This window comes from Magnolia sinica, chromosome 8, assembly GCF_029962835.1.
Source record: "Magnolia sinica isolate HGM2019 chromosome 8, MsV1, whole genome shotgun sequence".
In the NCBI taxonomy this organism is placed as follows: Eukaryota; Viridiplantae; Streptophyta; class Magnoliopsida; order Magnoliales; family Magnoliaceae; genus Magnolia; species Magnolia sinica.
This window is the reverse complement of record NC_080580.1, coordinates 10,652,829-10,669,859: the sequence shown is the minus strand read 5'-3', so window position 1 is coordinate 10,669,859 and position 17,031 is coordinate 10,652,829. Positions and strand designations below refer to the sequence as shown.

Below are 17,031 nucleotides of genomic sequence, written 5' to 3'. Positions count from 1 at the left end.
AGCTCGGTTTGTGTAGACCTCTACTTATTGGTCTGACCTCGCCCATTGAATGTCCACTGTTGGCCGTAATATGGTTAGCCATCCGTTTGATGGCCACCGTTTTAGATGGATAGGATCATCTGAAGGGTGATGGCAAAGTTCCACCCTTACTAGGACATATTTGGAAAAATGAGATTTGTGTGCGACTAGGTGCACATTCAATGGTTGGAGTGTAATTTCAAAATGGTGGTAAACTATCACCACACCCCAGCTGTTGGCTAGCCTCCAACATAGCATACACGGGCAAAATTCGAACCGTTCATTCTGTATATCCACAACTAGAAACGGCTCATTGATTAGATAGTTTGGATGCTCTGATGGAGGCTATTTTTATTGTTAGTACCAGACTATCAATAGTGGAGCCCACAGGATAAACGGTTCGGATTATCATTCACACGTTCCAAAAGTACAATACAGTGCGCTAGAATTCCGTGCATCCAAAGATAATGAATTACCAACTCATTTTTAAACGGCTATAAAATGCCAAAATGTAGAAAGATCGCATGGTATAAACTGATGATGAAATCGAAACCGTTGATCTTATCGATGCCACCCTTACAAACTCAATTCTGTTAATACAAAACCACTCCATCGTTTCATGAAAATAAAACACTCCAAAACCAAATGAGTCCCCCCAAAACGTCCAAGGTCAACACTTGGGAAGATCGGAAGGTGGAGGTGGCAGCTTCTGATTGGGCAGCTTCCCGTCCAAGACTACCCACGCCATCTTCAGGCCCCAGCTGGTGTGGACTTCCAGGTGGCAGTGCATGAACCATACACCTGTTTCCACGTCATCAATCGTGCCATGTCAGCATAAAGTTACGTGAAGAGTGTATCTGAAATTAGATTATCCTTAACTGAAAGAATGTATCTGAACGTGAAGAGTGCCATGATGCGTCCATTTGGTTCAAGTGGAGCCCCCGGCTAGATGATCAGAACCGTCCAACTCGTGCGCCCTACCATGCATGGTGGAAATTCCTAAAAATACTCCACTTTCATAAATACTAACCATCCCAAAAGTTTTCTACGCCTTCCGTATCCACGATGGGACCGTCAGATTGACGGTTTGGATCAACTAGAAATGGGCTCCACTTGCATGGATCACCGCATCTGGACACTGTTATCTATGAGATATACAATAACCCATGACTCATGTGAATACAAACTCAATCCATACAGGGATAACCTTCTCCCCCACCATTTAAAGGACGTTTGGCGGGAATCCAGCAAGCATTTCAAAATGAGAATTTCCAAAAACCAATTTTAAAATTGGATGTCAGGATTCCCGCCTACCATTTCCTTGTGCATTTTAGATAGATTACTGACCTGGATTGTCTGCTTGGAAGCGGATGGCGACCCAACCACCTGATGGAACTCCGACGGTATTCCTCTCGACGGGGTCGACGAGATTGAAGTTGGACGGATCCTTGTTGGGGTTGTAGTTTCCGAAGCCTTGCCCGACAACGAAGAAATTGAAACCATGGAGATGGAGAGGGTGACTCTCCGCTCCAAGAATGCTAGTGTCCTGCATCACTAGCTCAATGCTCGCATTGAATGGAAGCACCACCACCTTAGTGCCATTTCTGACCATCGTGTTGTTCGGAGGGGTACCCGTGTAATTAAATGGGATTAGAGGGTTATTTGGGAAGTTAGCATTGTAGATGCCATTGGATTGCCCGAAGAAGTGGGCCTGGAGGAGGGCTGTGGTCGGCAGGACAAACGAGACGTTGTTGACAGATGCGGCGAACTTGTTGCCGTTGGGCCCTTGGCATGTTTGGTTCTTGGGGCATGGCTGGGTCCCAAGGCCGACCGTGAAGAAGAACCGCCTATCAACCGTCTGAGGGACATTGGTGGGGAATTGTGCGTTGGCGAGGCTACGCAGTCTATTGGTGTAGTTAGTGGCGAAAGAAGTGTCATTCAGAGGTGGAAGGGATGGCCTGAAGAGTGGGAGTTTCTTCATGCCAACAGTGTTTGATGAATTGGGTCTTTGGTATTCAAGTAATCCAACGGTTGTGGAGTTGTCGAATGTGCCATTGCCTGTGGCATAGGGTCGGGCCGACATGAAGAATGTTGCATTTGGGTAATGTGGTTTGGTCTTTAGGAGGACGTTTGTGGTTTGGCCTGGTGTGATAAGGAGTATGTCGGCATCAAAGGGCTTAACATAGATGGCGTCGACATCGACGATGGTGAGGGAGTGGTTGGCGATGCTGAAGAAGAGCTCATCATTGAGTGCAGCGTTGATCAGACGGAGGAGATAAGTCTTCCCAGGCTCCACACTCAACTTGAATGTATCTGACCCACACCATGCAACCCCAAAGAATAGTGAGAGATACGATGGATACATGTTCCAAGTGGGTCGGGATGGTCTGAACCGTAGTCCCATTGGGCTTAGTGCATGTGTGCCTCTTGAGACTAGCACAGGCATCAATTAGGCCTAGTAATATAGATGGTCTGTGTTCAAATTGACCACACTGAACCAAGATCGAACCCATTTATGTCTACCATGAGATCGGGGTGGGCTAGAACTGTAAACGGACCGCATTATAAGTAGAATTACCTCTTGCAGAGCAGTTGTACAAGGGACCAGGGAGGCCATTGATAGTGTATGCATCCGAGACGTTTGGGCCAGCTCCAGTCTGTAGAGCCTGTGTAATGATGGCCTCAGTGTCTGCATTAAACCACTCGCCTGCAATTCAGATTCAAGTTCGTTTTAATTATCTTGATTTATTGTATTTAGGCTGTATAATCTTATGATCTTTCTTTTGATTACCGAAGATGATCGGGACTTCCTTGTATGGTTTGATGAATGGGTAAGGGACGCCGCGCTTGGGGAGGATCACGATGGGACCGTAGATGGTCGATCTCATCCATGAGATGTGTGCATGCCAAAAGAGGGTACCCCTTTGGCCAATAATGGTGAAGTTGTAGACGTAGGTTTGGCCAGTTTGAATGGGGCACTGGGTCACGTATGCAGGTCCATCTGCCCATCCACTCCTGAGTTGTCGAACTCCATGCCTGTTCTCAAATCCACCATATCAAACAATCCAAATCAAATGCATTTTGGGTTAATACACAAGTATATATTCTAATTGTAATCTCCTTATGGTTATAGAGTTATGTGTTTTTCCTACTTGTGGTAGATCATGTTGGTCATAACATGGTGGGACCCACGTCGATTTACAGGCTATTTCTAATGTGTGGTGTGACAAGGTATATGAATGGTCTGGATTAGAGACTAGTCCATTGTATCATTCCCCTTGCATTGTTACACCTCATCAATGGCTTCTATTCTCATGAATTATAAGAGAATGGTCGATGCACATCCATGGGATAATCACAAGGGAGGTTGGCATGTAGGTGGGCCCAGCATTAGAAGGTGACTAACAAAGGTGGGACCTATGTCACTTATACCAGAAGGGTTTCTAACAAACGTGGCCCCCACATCATTTGTTGGGCATCTGATCATATCATTTCCCATAAGAAAACAGATATTAAAGTTGTAAGATGGTTCCATACCAATGCAGGGTGATATTGTTCTGAACATGGTTAACCACCTTAACAACGACCCTATCACCTTCTCTCGCTACGATCTTCGGCCCTGGAAACTGGCCATTGACAGTCACGATACTCTTCGAGTGGCACAGCCGCGTCACATTCTGCAACCGAATCTGCCAATAAAGAGTTCAAAAACATCAGAGAAGAACATAATAAATGCAATTAGCTGAACATGCATGGCGGGTAACGGGGTAGGACATACGTCGAACTTGTAGTGCCTGGTAATGCCTGCATGATCGGCACGTCCGAGCTCAGGGAAGAGGAACATGGTACTCAATACAAGAAGCAATGCAGCACCTGATGCTCGAAGAAGAGCCATCTCTCTCTTTCTCTTTTCTCTTAAGAGTTTGGTGTTGCTATACTTGTCGAGTCTAGATGTTTATATAGAGAATGTTTGGTTGATTAGGTGATGAGATTATGGAATTCATTTTCATGGTCATGAATTATATGATAGGTGTCCCACACAATATAGATGGGTTTTCAATTCTGACAAATGGGGTCTATTGCTAGTAATCGAATCCATTGGTTTGTTGAGTCCCACAATGGATGAGTAATGCTCCAAAAATCACCAAGATTGGAAGATATCAGCCACCAATATTTTGACCTTTCTCACTCGATGGTTGTTGCATATTGTTGGATTTCTCTCATCTTGACCGTCTATTGTAGACCACAGATGAAAATTTTATATTGTCCTGTCTAGAATAACTGTGAGGAGTAGTTCATCTCCTGCAGGATACAACAGACCAACGACCTGGATTATTGAACAATGGGGCCCACGTGTCAAAATTAAAAGCTCGTGTGTACCGTTCAAAATGTGGGCCATTCATACATTTCTTCAGAGGTGAAATACCCAAAATACCCAAGTCATTGACGAGGGTCCATGTGTTGGTCGACCTTAACTGTAGAGTGTTGACGAAGTGGAGTCATTTTATTTCCAGATTTTTAATTTTATTTTAAACGGTCCTTAACAAATCTCGTTCTCGGCAATTTCTCTGCCCGGAATTTTTCGTGATATTTTCAGGTTTCACGTTTTTCTCGCCATATTATTTAGTAATTTTAAACAATTGAATATACAACTGAAAACTGAATTATTTTAGCTTGTAAAAAATTTCCACTAAAATCTCAGTAAAAGAAAAAAAAACAAACTAAAAACTCTGCGATTTTGAAAAATGTCACGATATTAACACAATAATATCGTTTAAGCAAAATTCCACGACAATATCGCGAGATGTTGGAAGTGCCAGTCCCAATTCTCACTTGGGTGTTGGTGATGTGGTTTCTGGTAAGTCCACATGCGTGTATAAGTCAGCTAATGCACAGGTCACCAGCCACGCCATCATGGCTGATAGGCTAAATATCCACGCCGTCCATCAACTGAATGTCATCGTGTTACCACCCAAAGATAAATATGGGCCACTTGAGCGAGCTTTTGGATTCTAAGTTACTTTAGATAATTTACTAATTATGTAATAGGTAATTTATCTTGGTTTTTTACTTATTAAGTAAATAATAAGTATATAAAAAAAAGTAAATAAGTTTGTTTCATAAACAATGTAATTGTGTGTTAAAAGTTTTTTTTTTAAAAAGGTATATTTTGTTTCACTCAGGTTTGTTCAGTGTACTCTCATATTTAGGGTCTATCATGTGGGGCCCATCTTTGATGCCGACCATCCATTGTATGGGCTCTGCATCTTGAATGTGAGTCATTTATCGTTAAGGGCTAATCTTTAATGTGCACCATTCATCATTACTTCTTACTATACTATTTTAACGGTAAAAAATAACTTAATGAATACTTAAAGCTACTTAAAAAGTAACTTTTCTGGTGGTATCCAAACAAGCACTCAGTAGGTTTGCGAGGATATTAGTAATAAATGATCTTTTCACAACCGTACATTTGTTAAGTTAATTGTGATCCACCTGATTGGTAGACTGATCTGTTGGGATAAAGGATCTAATGGCAGTATACTTCTGATGGATGGCTTGGATATTTCCCCAGTCCACCATGCTGGCATGTTTGGTGGTGTGCACGAGCTCACCTGTACACATGTGTGGGCTTAAAGATGATCTTTCCATGATTGATCATGCATTTGTCCAAGCAATTCTCTGCTTACCACAAACAGGCGACTTTTATTTTTTATGATTGGTCTGTGTCATCAACATCAACGAAGTTGCCAGCACTGTTACATTTAATGCAGCGTGTGTGATGATGTGATCCAACCATATTGCTAGAAATATAAGTTTTCTATTCTGACAAGCATAGGATCCGGATTTTATTAAAATATCTGGGATAAGCAAAAATGGCGTAGAGTAGGTTGTAGACACTTTCACGGTGAAGATGGATTAGAGAAGACCCATTTGGAGGCCGAAGTGATCTGGACAGTTGGAACCTTAAAACAGGTGTATCTCGCAAATTGAAATAAGTTTTTCCACGTATAATACGATTATGGGGTAAGAAGAGCTACTTTAGCCAACCAACTCCACTACGCTAGGTTGGCCATGCCAGATTTGTGAGATTTCATCAGATCGATGGTCAAAAGTTTATTTTATTTTCATTTTTACTATAAACAATAACTTTTAATTCGATTATAACTTTTGATCATTTTGTGTTTTAGGAGTCATGCCTAACATGAACAGAGATTAGAAAAATTAGGCGAATAACATGGTTAGGCCAGATGGCCACTTACTATTTTTGGCTGAAAATCATAAAGTTCAGAAGAAATGTAAATCATGTTTTTAGGGAGTTTTGAGTTGTGGTTTGATTATGAAATTTCTTCTTAGGTTTGATATCATTATTTAAAGGATTGTGAAATTCATTTTTATCATCAATCAATTTATTTTCTAATTAATTAGAATTTATTTCTTCTCTCGTGAATTTAAGAAATCTCTGAGTATGGAGATTTGGAATAATTATTCCCAGGAAGACTGTGATCAACCTTATCACTTCCTTCTCTGCGAAAAAAAGAAAAAAAAAAAAGAAAAAAAAGAAAAAGAAAAAGAGATAGGTTATATACACTGACTTTCATACATTGGGTGGGCCCCACCTCGGAGTTATGGTAAAAAATAAATACAGTTATAGGATACTCACTGGAACATGAGGTCATTGGTGCAATGAGATCTTTTACCATGTTATTCTCATGCATTGGATCCTTCCTCTATTTGTACAGTATGTTGGGCCCATAGTTCTATGACTTGAACCGTTGATATTATGAGCCACACTGTGGATGGCCCACGCATTGAAAATTCCCCGAGAATTCAAACCCTTTAACAGGTGCCGACAAATTGATAGTTGATGAAGCAAATACATGTTCGGCAGAGAAGGCCAAATATTTTATAGTTAGGATCTTCCAATCTGGATTGTTTTTGGTGCATCTGCCATCGTCTGTGAGGCCCACCATACTAGCGGTTTGGATCATTAAACCTTGATTCCACTTATTCCAACTTGTATAAACTGAACCTAAACGGTACATACAAGCTTCGGTCCCACCATTGTTTGTTTCACAAAGAGGAGTTGTTACATACGTTTACTTGAATGATAGCATTATCATTCCTTTTCTTTCAACCCAACCGTTAATCTTGGTGGTGACAGCAAAACATATGGCAATTATCTCATGGGAAACCTCTACAACACTTGTTTTATGCAAAGGCCTGGAAAATACCCAAGCTCTTTGGGGCTCACCATATTGTACATGTGAAATCCACTCCATCCATCAGGTGGACTCCAAGATATCAGTACTGGGGAAAGAAACCATCAAGATCCACAACTCAGTTGGGACACAACACAGGGAACAATATGGATGGGACACCCACCATAAGTTTGTGTGTGGGGTCACTACCATGCGTATCTTTCATAAAATCCATTCGTCAGGTTTGAATCACCTGGATGAATGGAATATACAAAAATCAATCCCATCTAAAACTCAAACTGGCAGCAACACATGAACTCAGAGGTTTTAAGTGCAATTTTACACTTGCCATTGGTGTGGCCCATATGAGTTTTTTCACTTTGCCAATTCTTATACACTGAACGAAAGGGTTATGACCTGATGGATGGAGTGGATTTCACATATAAAACATGGTGGACCCAACAAACACAGATTGTCCTACTTGGTGGGCAAAGCAGGTGGTGTAGGCTATTCGGATATGTGATTATCATGTTAGTTGCTATTAGGTCCTTTTTCGCTGTACAAAGAGACCGAGAAAGTTACAGGGACCTGTACTTACTGATGGTTTTTGCTTTTCCACGATAGGATATGGTCCAAACTCGATAAATGACATCACACCCAATTCAAAGCTCCTACCAATAGGCCCCACATCATTTTCCTTTAAGCAAACTATCTCCTTCTTTTCCCTAACCACCCTAATGAGATTTTGAGTCAAGAGTATATGACCTTTTGCCATATACTCATCCACCATACATACGTCAATCCAGACCGTCCGGATTGTGAACCCTGTAGTGGATGGTAGAAGAGACCAAATTCGCAAATGATCTCTACCATTTGAACCGTTACATGTTTTTAGGTGATTGGGATGGTTGTATTAATGCAGATTCCTGTCCACAGTGAGAAAATTATTTGGGCGGGCTTGATTCATGTGTATACGCTTGTCTCTTTAATGTTTGATGGTTGCCATAGTCTACTATGCTGTGGCAAATGCACACCATAGTCTACTCAAGAAAAAAAAAAAACAGATAATGAAATTGGCACTTGCAAGTACTCGTACGGTCGGGAGGATGGGAGGATTTGCACCGTTAGGTTGTGCCAACTGCTCTCCTTACAGTATACTCCTGTCCATACACCTACTTCCTCCCCTGCATACATACGCATACATAGATGGACATACATCCATGTATATACTCACCTACATTCCTTATTTATTTATTTGTTTGAACGTGGGCTCTTTGATGTGCCAACTGGCGTCATGAATACGAGTGCGGATCCTCTGTGTCCTGGAGGCAGGGACCTGACTCCAGCGTTTTCATTGGTCAATGTCACTATAAGTGCCACGTCATCAAAGTTGTAAATATATTTAAAAAAGTACAATTAATGAGAACTATAACGGAGACGTTAAACGGAAGTAACTCAGTGTGGTAAGCTTAATGAGTAAAGCCCGTGGAGCCCACCGTCATTGTCATTCGTGCATTGTATCATCTCCATCCATCTCTTTTATCATCTAATTTAAAGATTTTATAACAAAAATTATTCATATCCAAAGATCAAGTGGACCACACCACCTGAAACAGTGTGAATTGAATTCTACCGTTGAAAAGTTTTTGGGGCCCAGATAAGTTTTATATCAAGATGATATCTGTTTTTTCCATTCATCCATGTCTTTGTGATCTAATGAACAGTTCAGATGAAAGATAAATATCATTGGGGGCTTAGAAACACTTCAATGGTGAAAATCAATACTTCCCCTGTTTCCTTTGATATGGTTTACTTGAACTTTTGATACACTTCGGGCCCAACTCCTAAAATGATCTGAAAAAATGGATGGCCGGCGTGGATAAACCACATGAATTCATAGTGGGCCCAATAGAATTTACTCAGTACAATAAGACTCGGTACGTAATCCGATTTCACATGTCTAACGGGGACGCGGATTTCCTGCTAAAGCCTTTTGCAGTAAGATCTTGCGCAAGGATTTCGGATGGGCCCACTACGATGTTCGTGATAAATCCAACCAGTTCATCCATTTTTAGATATCATTTTAGGACATCATACCAAAACTAATGTATAAACAAAACTCAAATGGGCCACACGAGAGGAAACAGTGACGATTTAGTGTTCACCGTTGAAATATTTATATGGCCACAAAGTTTTGCATCGGTCTAATATTTTGGTGTTTTCACTTCATCCTAGTAAAAATGACCTTATAAACAGTTTGGATGGCATACAAACATCAAGAGGTCCAGGAAGGTTCCAACGGTAGGAATTTCTTTCTCCACTTTTTTATCTTGTATGGCCCAGTTGAGTTTTTGATTATCCTAATTTTTGGTTACATGTCTTAAAATGAGCTCTAAAAATGGAAGAATGGGTTGAAATTCTTATAAACATCACAGTGGACCCCACCATACATCCCAGCGCTGGAACTTCATGTAAAAGGCTTTCCCCAATGAATCCGCGTCCGTGGTTTCCATTGGAACGTATTGGCTACTCCCCTGCCACTCAGTGCTATATGGGCCCACCATGATGTTTGTGTTTCATCCATGCCGTCCATCTATTTTTCTAGATCATTTTATGATCTGAGACCAAATATGAGGTATAACCCAATTTCAAGTGGACCACATCACATGAAATAGTGTTGAGTGAACGTTGGCCATTAAAATTTTTTTGGGGGACCATAAAAGTTTTAGATCAAGCTGATCTTTGTTTTTTCCCTTCATCTGGGTCTTTATGACCAAACCAATAGATTGGATGTCAAATTAACAGTACGGTGGGCCTTAGGAGGACTTTAATGATGGATATCCAATCACCATTGTTTTCCTGTGGTGTGGTCCATATGAGATTTATATCCCTCTCATTTTTGGGATCAACCCCTAAAATTATATGTAAAAATAGATTAACGGAATGGATGAAACACATACATCATGGTGGGGATGTGATGTCACCCATTTATAAGGGTCCCACTATGATGTATGTTTTGTATCCACACCGTCCATCCATTTGGAGAGATCATTTTAGGGCATGAGCCAAAGAATGAATCAGATCCCATTTATATGGGACCCCACACAGAAAACAGTGGAGAGAGTCATGCCCACCATTTATTACGACTGAATCTAATCCAAACCTCGTCACTTTGTCTATTGAACTTCGTCACTTTGTACTGCAACATCGTCACTTTGTCTATTGTACCTTGTCATTTTATGCTACAACATCGTCACTTTGTCTACTATACCACTGCAATCTTGTCACTTTGTCTAGTGAACCCCGTCACTTTGTACTGCAACATCGTCACTTTGTATACTGTACCCTGTTACTTTGTACTGCAACCTCGTCACTTTGTCTATTATACCCAGTCACTTTGTACTACAACCCCGTCATTTTGTCTACTAAACCCTATCACTTTGTTTACTGAACCCCGTCACTTTGTCTAATGAACCCCGTCACTTTTTAGTACAACCCCGTCACTGTTTAGTGAACTCCGTCACTTTGTACCGCAACCCCGTCACTTTATCTACTAAACCCCATCACTTTGTACTACAACATCGTCACTTTGTATACTGTACCCAGTCACTTTGTGCTGCAACCTCGTCACTTTATCTAATGTACCCCATCACTTTGTCTAGTAACCCTACTTAACCTCATCACTTTGTCCAGTAACCCTATTTAACCCCATTACTTTGTCTAGTAAAACCCCATCACAAAGTGACGGGGTACTTCACAAAGTGACGAGATATAGTAGACAAAGTGACGAGGCTGCAGCACAAAGTGACTTGGGTATAACTATAAGTGATCGATGTTGCAATACTGAAAGTGATGATTTGTCTAGTAAAAGTGATGGGCTTCAGACAAAGTGATGGGGTACTTGACAAAGTGATGAGTATATAGACAAAGTGACTGAGGTCAGAGACAAAGTGACGGGTTAATAGATAAAGTGACGATGTGCAGACAAAGTGATGAGGTTATAGTACAAAGTGACGAGATTCAGTGGTTCAGAGACAAAGTGACGGGGTTCAGTAGACAAAGTGATGAGGTTCACTAGACAAAGTGACGAGTTGCAGCACAAAGTGACGAGTTCGTTAGACAAAGTGACGAGGTTGAACATCAAAGTGACGAGGTATATAGACAAAGTGACGAGTTGAATACAAAGTGACAGGGTTCAGAGACAAAGTGACGAGGTTACAACACAAATGACGAAGTTCAGTAGATAAAATGACGAGATTGTAGTACAAAGTGACGGGGTTCACTAGACAAAGTGACGAGGTTGCAATAAAAAGTAATGGGGTTCAGTAGACAAAGTGACGGGGTTGCAGTACAAAGTGACAGGGTTCAATAGACAAAGTGACGAGGTTTGGATTGGATTCAGTCATAATAAATGGTGGGCGTGACTCTCTCCATTGTTTTCTGTGGTGGGGTCCACTCGAGTTTTAAATCTGATTCATTCTTTGGCTCATGCCCTAAAATGATCTCTCCAAATGGATGGACGGTGTGGATATAAAACATACACATAGTGGGACCCATATAAATGGGTGACATCACTTCAGTAGTGAGTCTCACTACTCAATGTGGCGCTGAATCCCAAATGGAAATGAAAGCGGATTGGCTACTCACACTACCACTAGCCCGGTGGTGGTGGTGGTCGGTGTTTTGTGGGCCCCACCATGATGTATGTGTTTCATCCATTCTGTTAATCTATTTTTACATATAATTTTAGGGGTTGATCCCAAAAATGAGAGGGATATAAATCTCATATGGACCACACCATAGGAAAACAATGGTAATTGGATATCCATCATTAAAGTCCTCCTAAGGCCTACCGTACTATTTATTTGACATCCAATCTGTTGGTTTGGTCATAAAGACCCAGGTGAAGGGAAAAAACAAAGATCAGCTTGATCCAAAACTTTTATGGTCCCCAAAAAGTTTTTAATGGTCAACGTTCATTTAACACTGTTTCATGTAATGTGGTCCACTTGAGATTGGGTTATACCTCATTTTTGGTCTCAGACCATAAAATGATCTAAAAAAAAAAAAGATAGACGGCATGGATGAAACACAAACATCATGGTGGGCCCACATAGCGCCGAGTGGCAGGGGAGTAGCCAATACGTTTCCAATGGAAACTGTGGACGCGAATTCACTGGGGAAAGCCTTTTGCATGAAGTTCCAGCACTGGGATATATGGTGGGGTCCACCATGATGTTTACAAGAATTTCAATCCATTCATCCATTTTTAGAGCTTATTTTAAGACATGTAACCAAAAATTAGAATGATAAAAAACTCAACTGGGCCATACAAGATGAAACAGTGGAGAAAGAAATTCCTACTGTTGAAACCTTCCTGGGCCTCTTGATGTTTATATGCCATCCAAACTGTTTATAAGGTCATTTTTACTAGGATGAAGTGAAAATACCAAAATATTAGACTGATGCAAAACTTTTGTGGCCATATAAATATTTCAGCGGTGGACACTAAATCCCCACTGTTTTCTCTCGTGTGGCCCATTTGAGTTTTGTATATACATTAGTTTTGGTATGGTGTCCTAAAATGATATCTAAAAATGGATGAACGGGTTGGATTTATTACAAACATTGCAGTGGGCCCATCAGGAATCCTTGCGCAGGATCTTACTGCAAAAGGCTTTGGCAAGAAATCCATGTCCCCATTAGACACGTGAAATCGGATTGCGTACCAAGTCTTATCGTACTGAGTAAACTCTGTTGGGCCCACTATGAATTCATGTGGTTTATCCATGCCGTCCATCCGATTTTTCAGATCATTTTAGGAGTTGAGCCCAAAACTGAAGTATATCAAAAGCTCAAGTAGACCATAACAAAGCAATAATGGAAGTATTGATTTTCACTATTGAAGTGTTTCTAAGCCCCAATGATGTTTATTTTTCATCCAAACTATTCATAAGATCACAAAGACATGGATGAATGGAAAAAAAATCATCTTGATATAAAACTTCTGTGGGTCCCCAAAAACTTTTTAATGATAGAATTCAATTCACACTGTTTCAGGTGGTGTGGTCCACTTTATCATCTTGGGATATGATTAATTTTTGTTGTAAAACCCTAAAATTAGATGATAAAAGAGATGGATGGAGTTGATATAATGCACGAATGACAATGTTACGCTTACCATACTGAGTTACTCAGCACGCAAACCGCTTCCGTTTAACGTCTCCATTATAGTTCTTATTAAATGTACTTTTTTTAATATATTTAAAAAATTGATGACGTGGCACTTACAGTGATGTTGACCAATGAAAACGCTGGAGTTAGGGAGTTCCTGCCTCCAGGAAACAGAGGATCCGCACTCCATGAATACATTATGGTATCGGCCATTTCTAAATGTATTTTAATACAAAATACTGCAATAATCCGTAAAATAAGGCTAGCAGGATCATTTAGAAAAAAGGATTTTATATATGGAAACTATTATATCATCACATAATGGCTGCTATTTCAACAAGCTTATTTATATATAACACAATTTTTGAAAACCTTGTTATAGAAAATAACAAATTTGTAAATATAAATGAATATGTAGATGCTTTTTATATCTATATTGTCCTGTGAGAGTGCAATTAGTGATTAATCATGTGTATATTTTGTACTATTTGTATGGTATTTGTAAAGATTGAATTTGGTATTTTTAATTGCTTTCATTTACCTTGTATAATAGTATTTATAGAATACAATAGTAAAATTCGATTACTGATTTATGGGATTGATAAGAGTAAAAGAAAAAAAAGAAAGAAATAATACAACTCTAGAAATATAGTTAGAGATGAGATGGGATAAAAGTGGGGTAGATGTAGTCAATGCCTATTTTTAATACCCCCTTCAAGTTAGAGCACAAATGTTATGAATGCCCCACTTGTGACATATGAAATATAATTGTTCAGTTCCTAAAGTCTTTATAAAAACTTCAGTGTGTTGATTTGATGTATGAACATAGCAAATTTTGATTAATTCATTTTGAATCAAGTTTAATATATTTTGCTCGTTCATGAAAAACTAAATTTAACAATATAAACAACAATTTGATTGCCGTAATGTAAAATTTAGGGTCCTTGTGAGGGATGTATAAATTTGCTAGTGGGTACTTGAGCCAATTAAGTTTATAAGATGCAACAACCATTAAACGATATTATATATGCTTTGACAGATGATTGTGAAATAGTATTTTGTAATTTGTTATCTAAAAAAAATGACTATCGAATGTGCAATAATCAACTTACCCGGTCAGAATTACAATAGGTAAATAATTAGAGCCGGCTCATGGATAACTTCAAAATATCTTGGCTAGGTGTTCCCTTAAGGTAGCGTAACACCCGCAAAATAGTATCAAAATTTAGTTTTCTTGGTTGATATATAAATTGGTTCAAAATGTGAACAGAATAAACAATATCTGGCCGGGTGATTATTAAGTAAATAAGACGTCTGATGAGGCAATAGTATGAAGTAGGATCAGCTAACAAGTCTTCGTCAGTTGATGCCAACTTTAAGTTTTGCTTATATATGTGAGAAGTAAAAAATTTCGAGCCAAGCATACCCATGTCTTTAAATATTTTTAAAATATACTTTCATTGCATGCACATACGGTTACTTTAGCTTCTTTAAAAATAAATAAATAAATAAATAATCCCAGACTAAATTTTCAAGCTAAATCATAAAAAGGAAAATTCCCGTTAGGAATAACTAACATGTGTAGGAAGAAAATTCATGTAGGATTTGATTTTTACAATGGTACAGGGTTACAAATAAGAAAAACTTTTGACTCTCTCCATCAAAGTTAAAAAACATATAGAGCTACTCATCTTTAAGCACATGCTTGAGAGAGAATTGAGGAGAAAGTAAGCCAAGGGCATCTACTATGTAGGGAAGCGTGTAAAGGTGATTAGAGCATTTTATCATCTAGTATGATCCTATCGCTTAGATGAGCGTCATGCATTATTAGATCTGCATATGTTTCAAGATATGTGAGTAATCCCATCCCTCTCTCTCTCTCTCTCTCTATATATATATATATATATATATATATATATATATATATATATATATAAGAGCTCTTTATTTCCTCTAAAAAGGACATGCAATCCAAAAATACAGAGGTGGCCCACACTTCAGGTTAGGGATTAAAAAAGAAAAGAAAAAGAATACCCACACAATGGGTTAGGAAGAAGCCCACACCGAGAGGGAAACCCATACCTCAAGTGAGGGAAAGAGCCCAACACCAGAGGCAATGGAAAAAAGTAAGAGCATGAGAGGAGCAGCCAAGCTTAAAGAATTAAGGTAAAACTTGGTCATTAGCATGCATGCTGAACAATAAGCGCTTTCCTCCGCTTATTAATTATCGTCACCTCACCTTAACACTCATTAATTAGGGATTTCAGGTGTTGAGAGAAGAGTCTCATGCTCCAAAAGGAAGACTTAGGCTTTAAAATCGCATGGGGGCAGTCATTATTATGCACTTTAATGAGAAATCTTAAAATAAAAGAAATAATTCTCCTTAGGTGGAAAAAAGAAGAAGAAAAGAATGATAGGCAAGCTCTTATCACCAAATCCTTGACTGTCCACATTCAAAATAGCACCCTAGACAACCTTGGAGGAAGGAGAAAAACACATGAGACTAATCTTAGATTGCCTAACTTCAACATAAGATATTGACCAACTAGGCCCATGGTGATTTGGCAAGGCCTTCAACTAGGGGGTTGGGTAATGCTTGGGAATAAGAAGAAGAGACGTTGGGAAATTTTAGGTGGTAGAAATAAAGGGAGTAACGACTGTAGCAATAAAAGGGCAAAAAATGAATTGAGCTTGATATCTCACCTCCTCTAGAATATATCTCATAGTGATCTCTTTTGGGAGAGATATTTTTTTTGAAGAGCTGGTTATTTCTTTCCTTCTAAAAATGCTAAGCAAGGGTAGAGTAGCAAAACCTACTCATAAAATTGGTAACGAATTTTATAGTATTTTGAATAAGATTAGCAACGGCTTGGATAATAGTGGGAGAAGAGATGGTATATTTTTTATTTTTTTATATTTATTTATTAATTATTATTATTATTACTTTTTAATGGTGAATGGCCAAACGCATGACATATAAGGGCATTAAAAGAAAATATGGTTGATGATTTTCAAGGAGCATGTGCAAAAATGATATTAGCTATTAGAGATGTTATTCAATCTCATTAGCATATCCTTGGATTTAAGCCATTTGAGAAAAACCATCCAAGCCATTATAAAGCAATTTGGGGATATTTCCTTTAAACGAGACTAAGTCAAGGAGAAAGCTTCTCCCCCAATAAAGTAAATAAAGCCATTTAATAGGCACAAGTGCAATCCGTCCATTATTGGAAAAAAGTTCACTAAGCTTAAAAATTAGTTGATAAGAGACTTGCCGCTCTTTATTTTGAATAAACGTGCTTGCTTTTATTTCCTCCATTCCTAAATCCTATATACAATGCTCTCCATACCTCTCCATGGGACAACTCTCTCCAGGACAAGGGTCATACCAGAAAGATGTGCAATTCCTCATTCCAATAAGAATTTTGGTATGAGATTTGACAATGGAATGAATAATAAGAGTACTATGCTACACTCAAGATACATACTGTAGCGTCCTATTAAATTTCGTACCAAAACAAGATTATGCCCATGAGCAGGATAGTTAGAGAGCCATACTAGTCCAACTAAATGCCCTAATTAGGTCAGAATCGATAAATTTTGGATTATTCGAGTCAGACACCCATTTTCACTAATC

General features: G+C 39.2%; 1 protein-coding gene across 1 annotated transcript; it reads right to left on the bottom strand.

Annotated features, from left to right (window-relative positions):
- Positions 1-660: 660 nt before the first annotated feature.
- LOC131252851 (laccase-17-like) lies at positions 661-3,918 on the bottom strand. The gene is made up of 6 exons (XM_058253600.1): positions 3,797-3,918; positions 3,556-3,707; positions 2,810-3,054; positions 2,597-2,725; positions 1,366-2,331; positions 661-819 (listed from the first exon to the last, which is right to left on the bottom strand). The coding sequence occupies exons 1-6, from the start codon at positions 3,911-3,913 to the stop codon at positions 689-691; spliced, it is 1,740 nt and encodes a 579-aa protein (XP_058109583.1). The 5' UTR covers positions 3,914-3,918; the 3' UTR covers positions 661-688.
- Between the last annotated feature and the right edge of the window lie 13,113 nt (positions 3,919-17,031).

Bases quoted from the DNA above. Each gene is read 5' to 3' on its own strand.
- LOC131252851 (XM_058253600.1), bottom strand. From the start codon at position 3,913: ATGGCTCTTCTTCGAGCATCAGGTGCTGCATTGCTTCTTGTATTGAGT. The intron at 3,055-3,555 runs GTATGGAACCAT...ATTTGAGAACAG, and splicing joins AACAATATCACCCTGCATTG to GCATGGAGTTCGACAACTCA. The intron at 2,726-2,809 runs GTAATCAAAAGA...TCTGAATTGCAG, and splicing joins GGAAGTCCCGATCATCTTCG to GCGAGTGGTTTAATGCAGAC.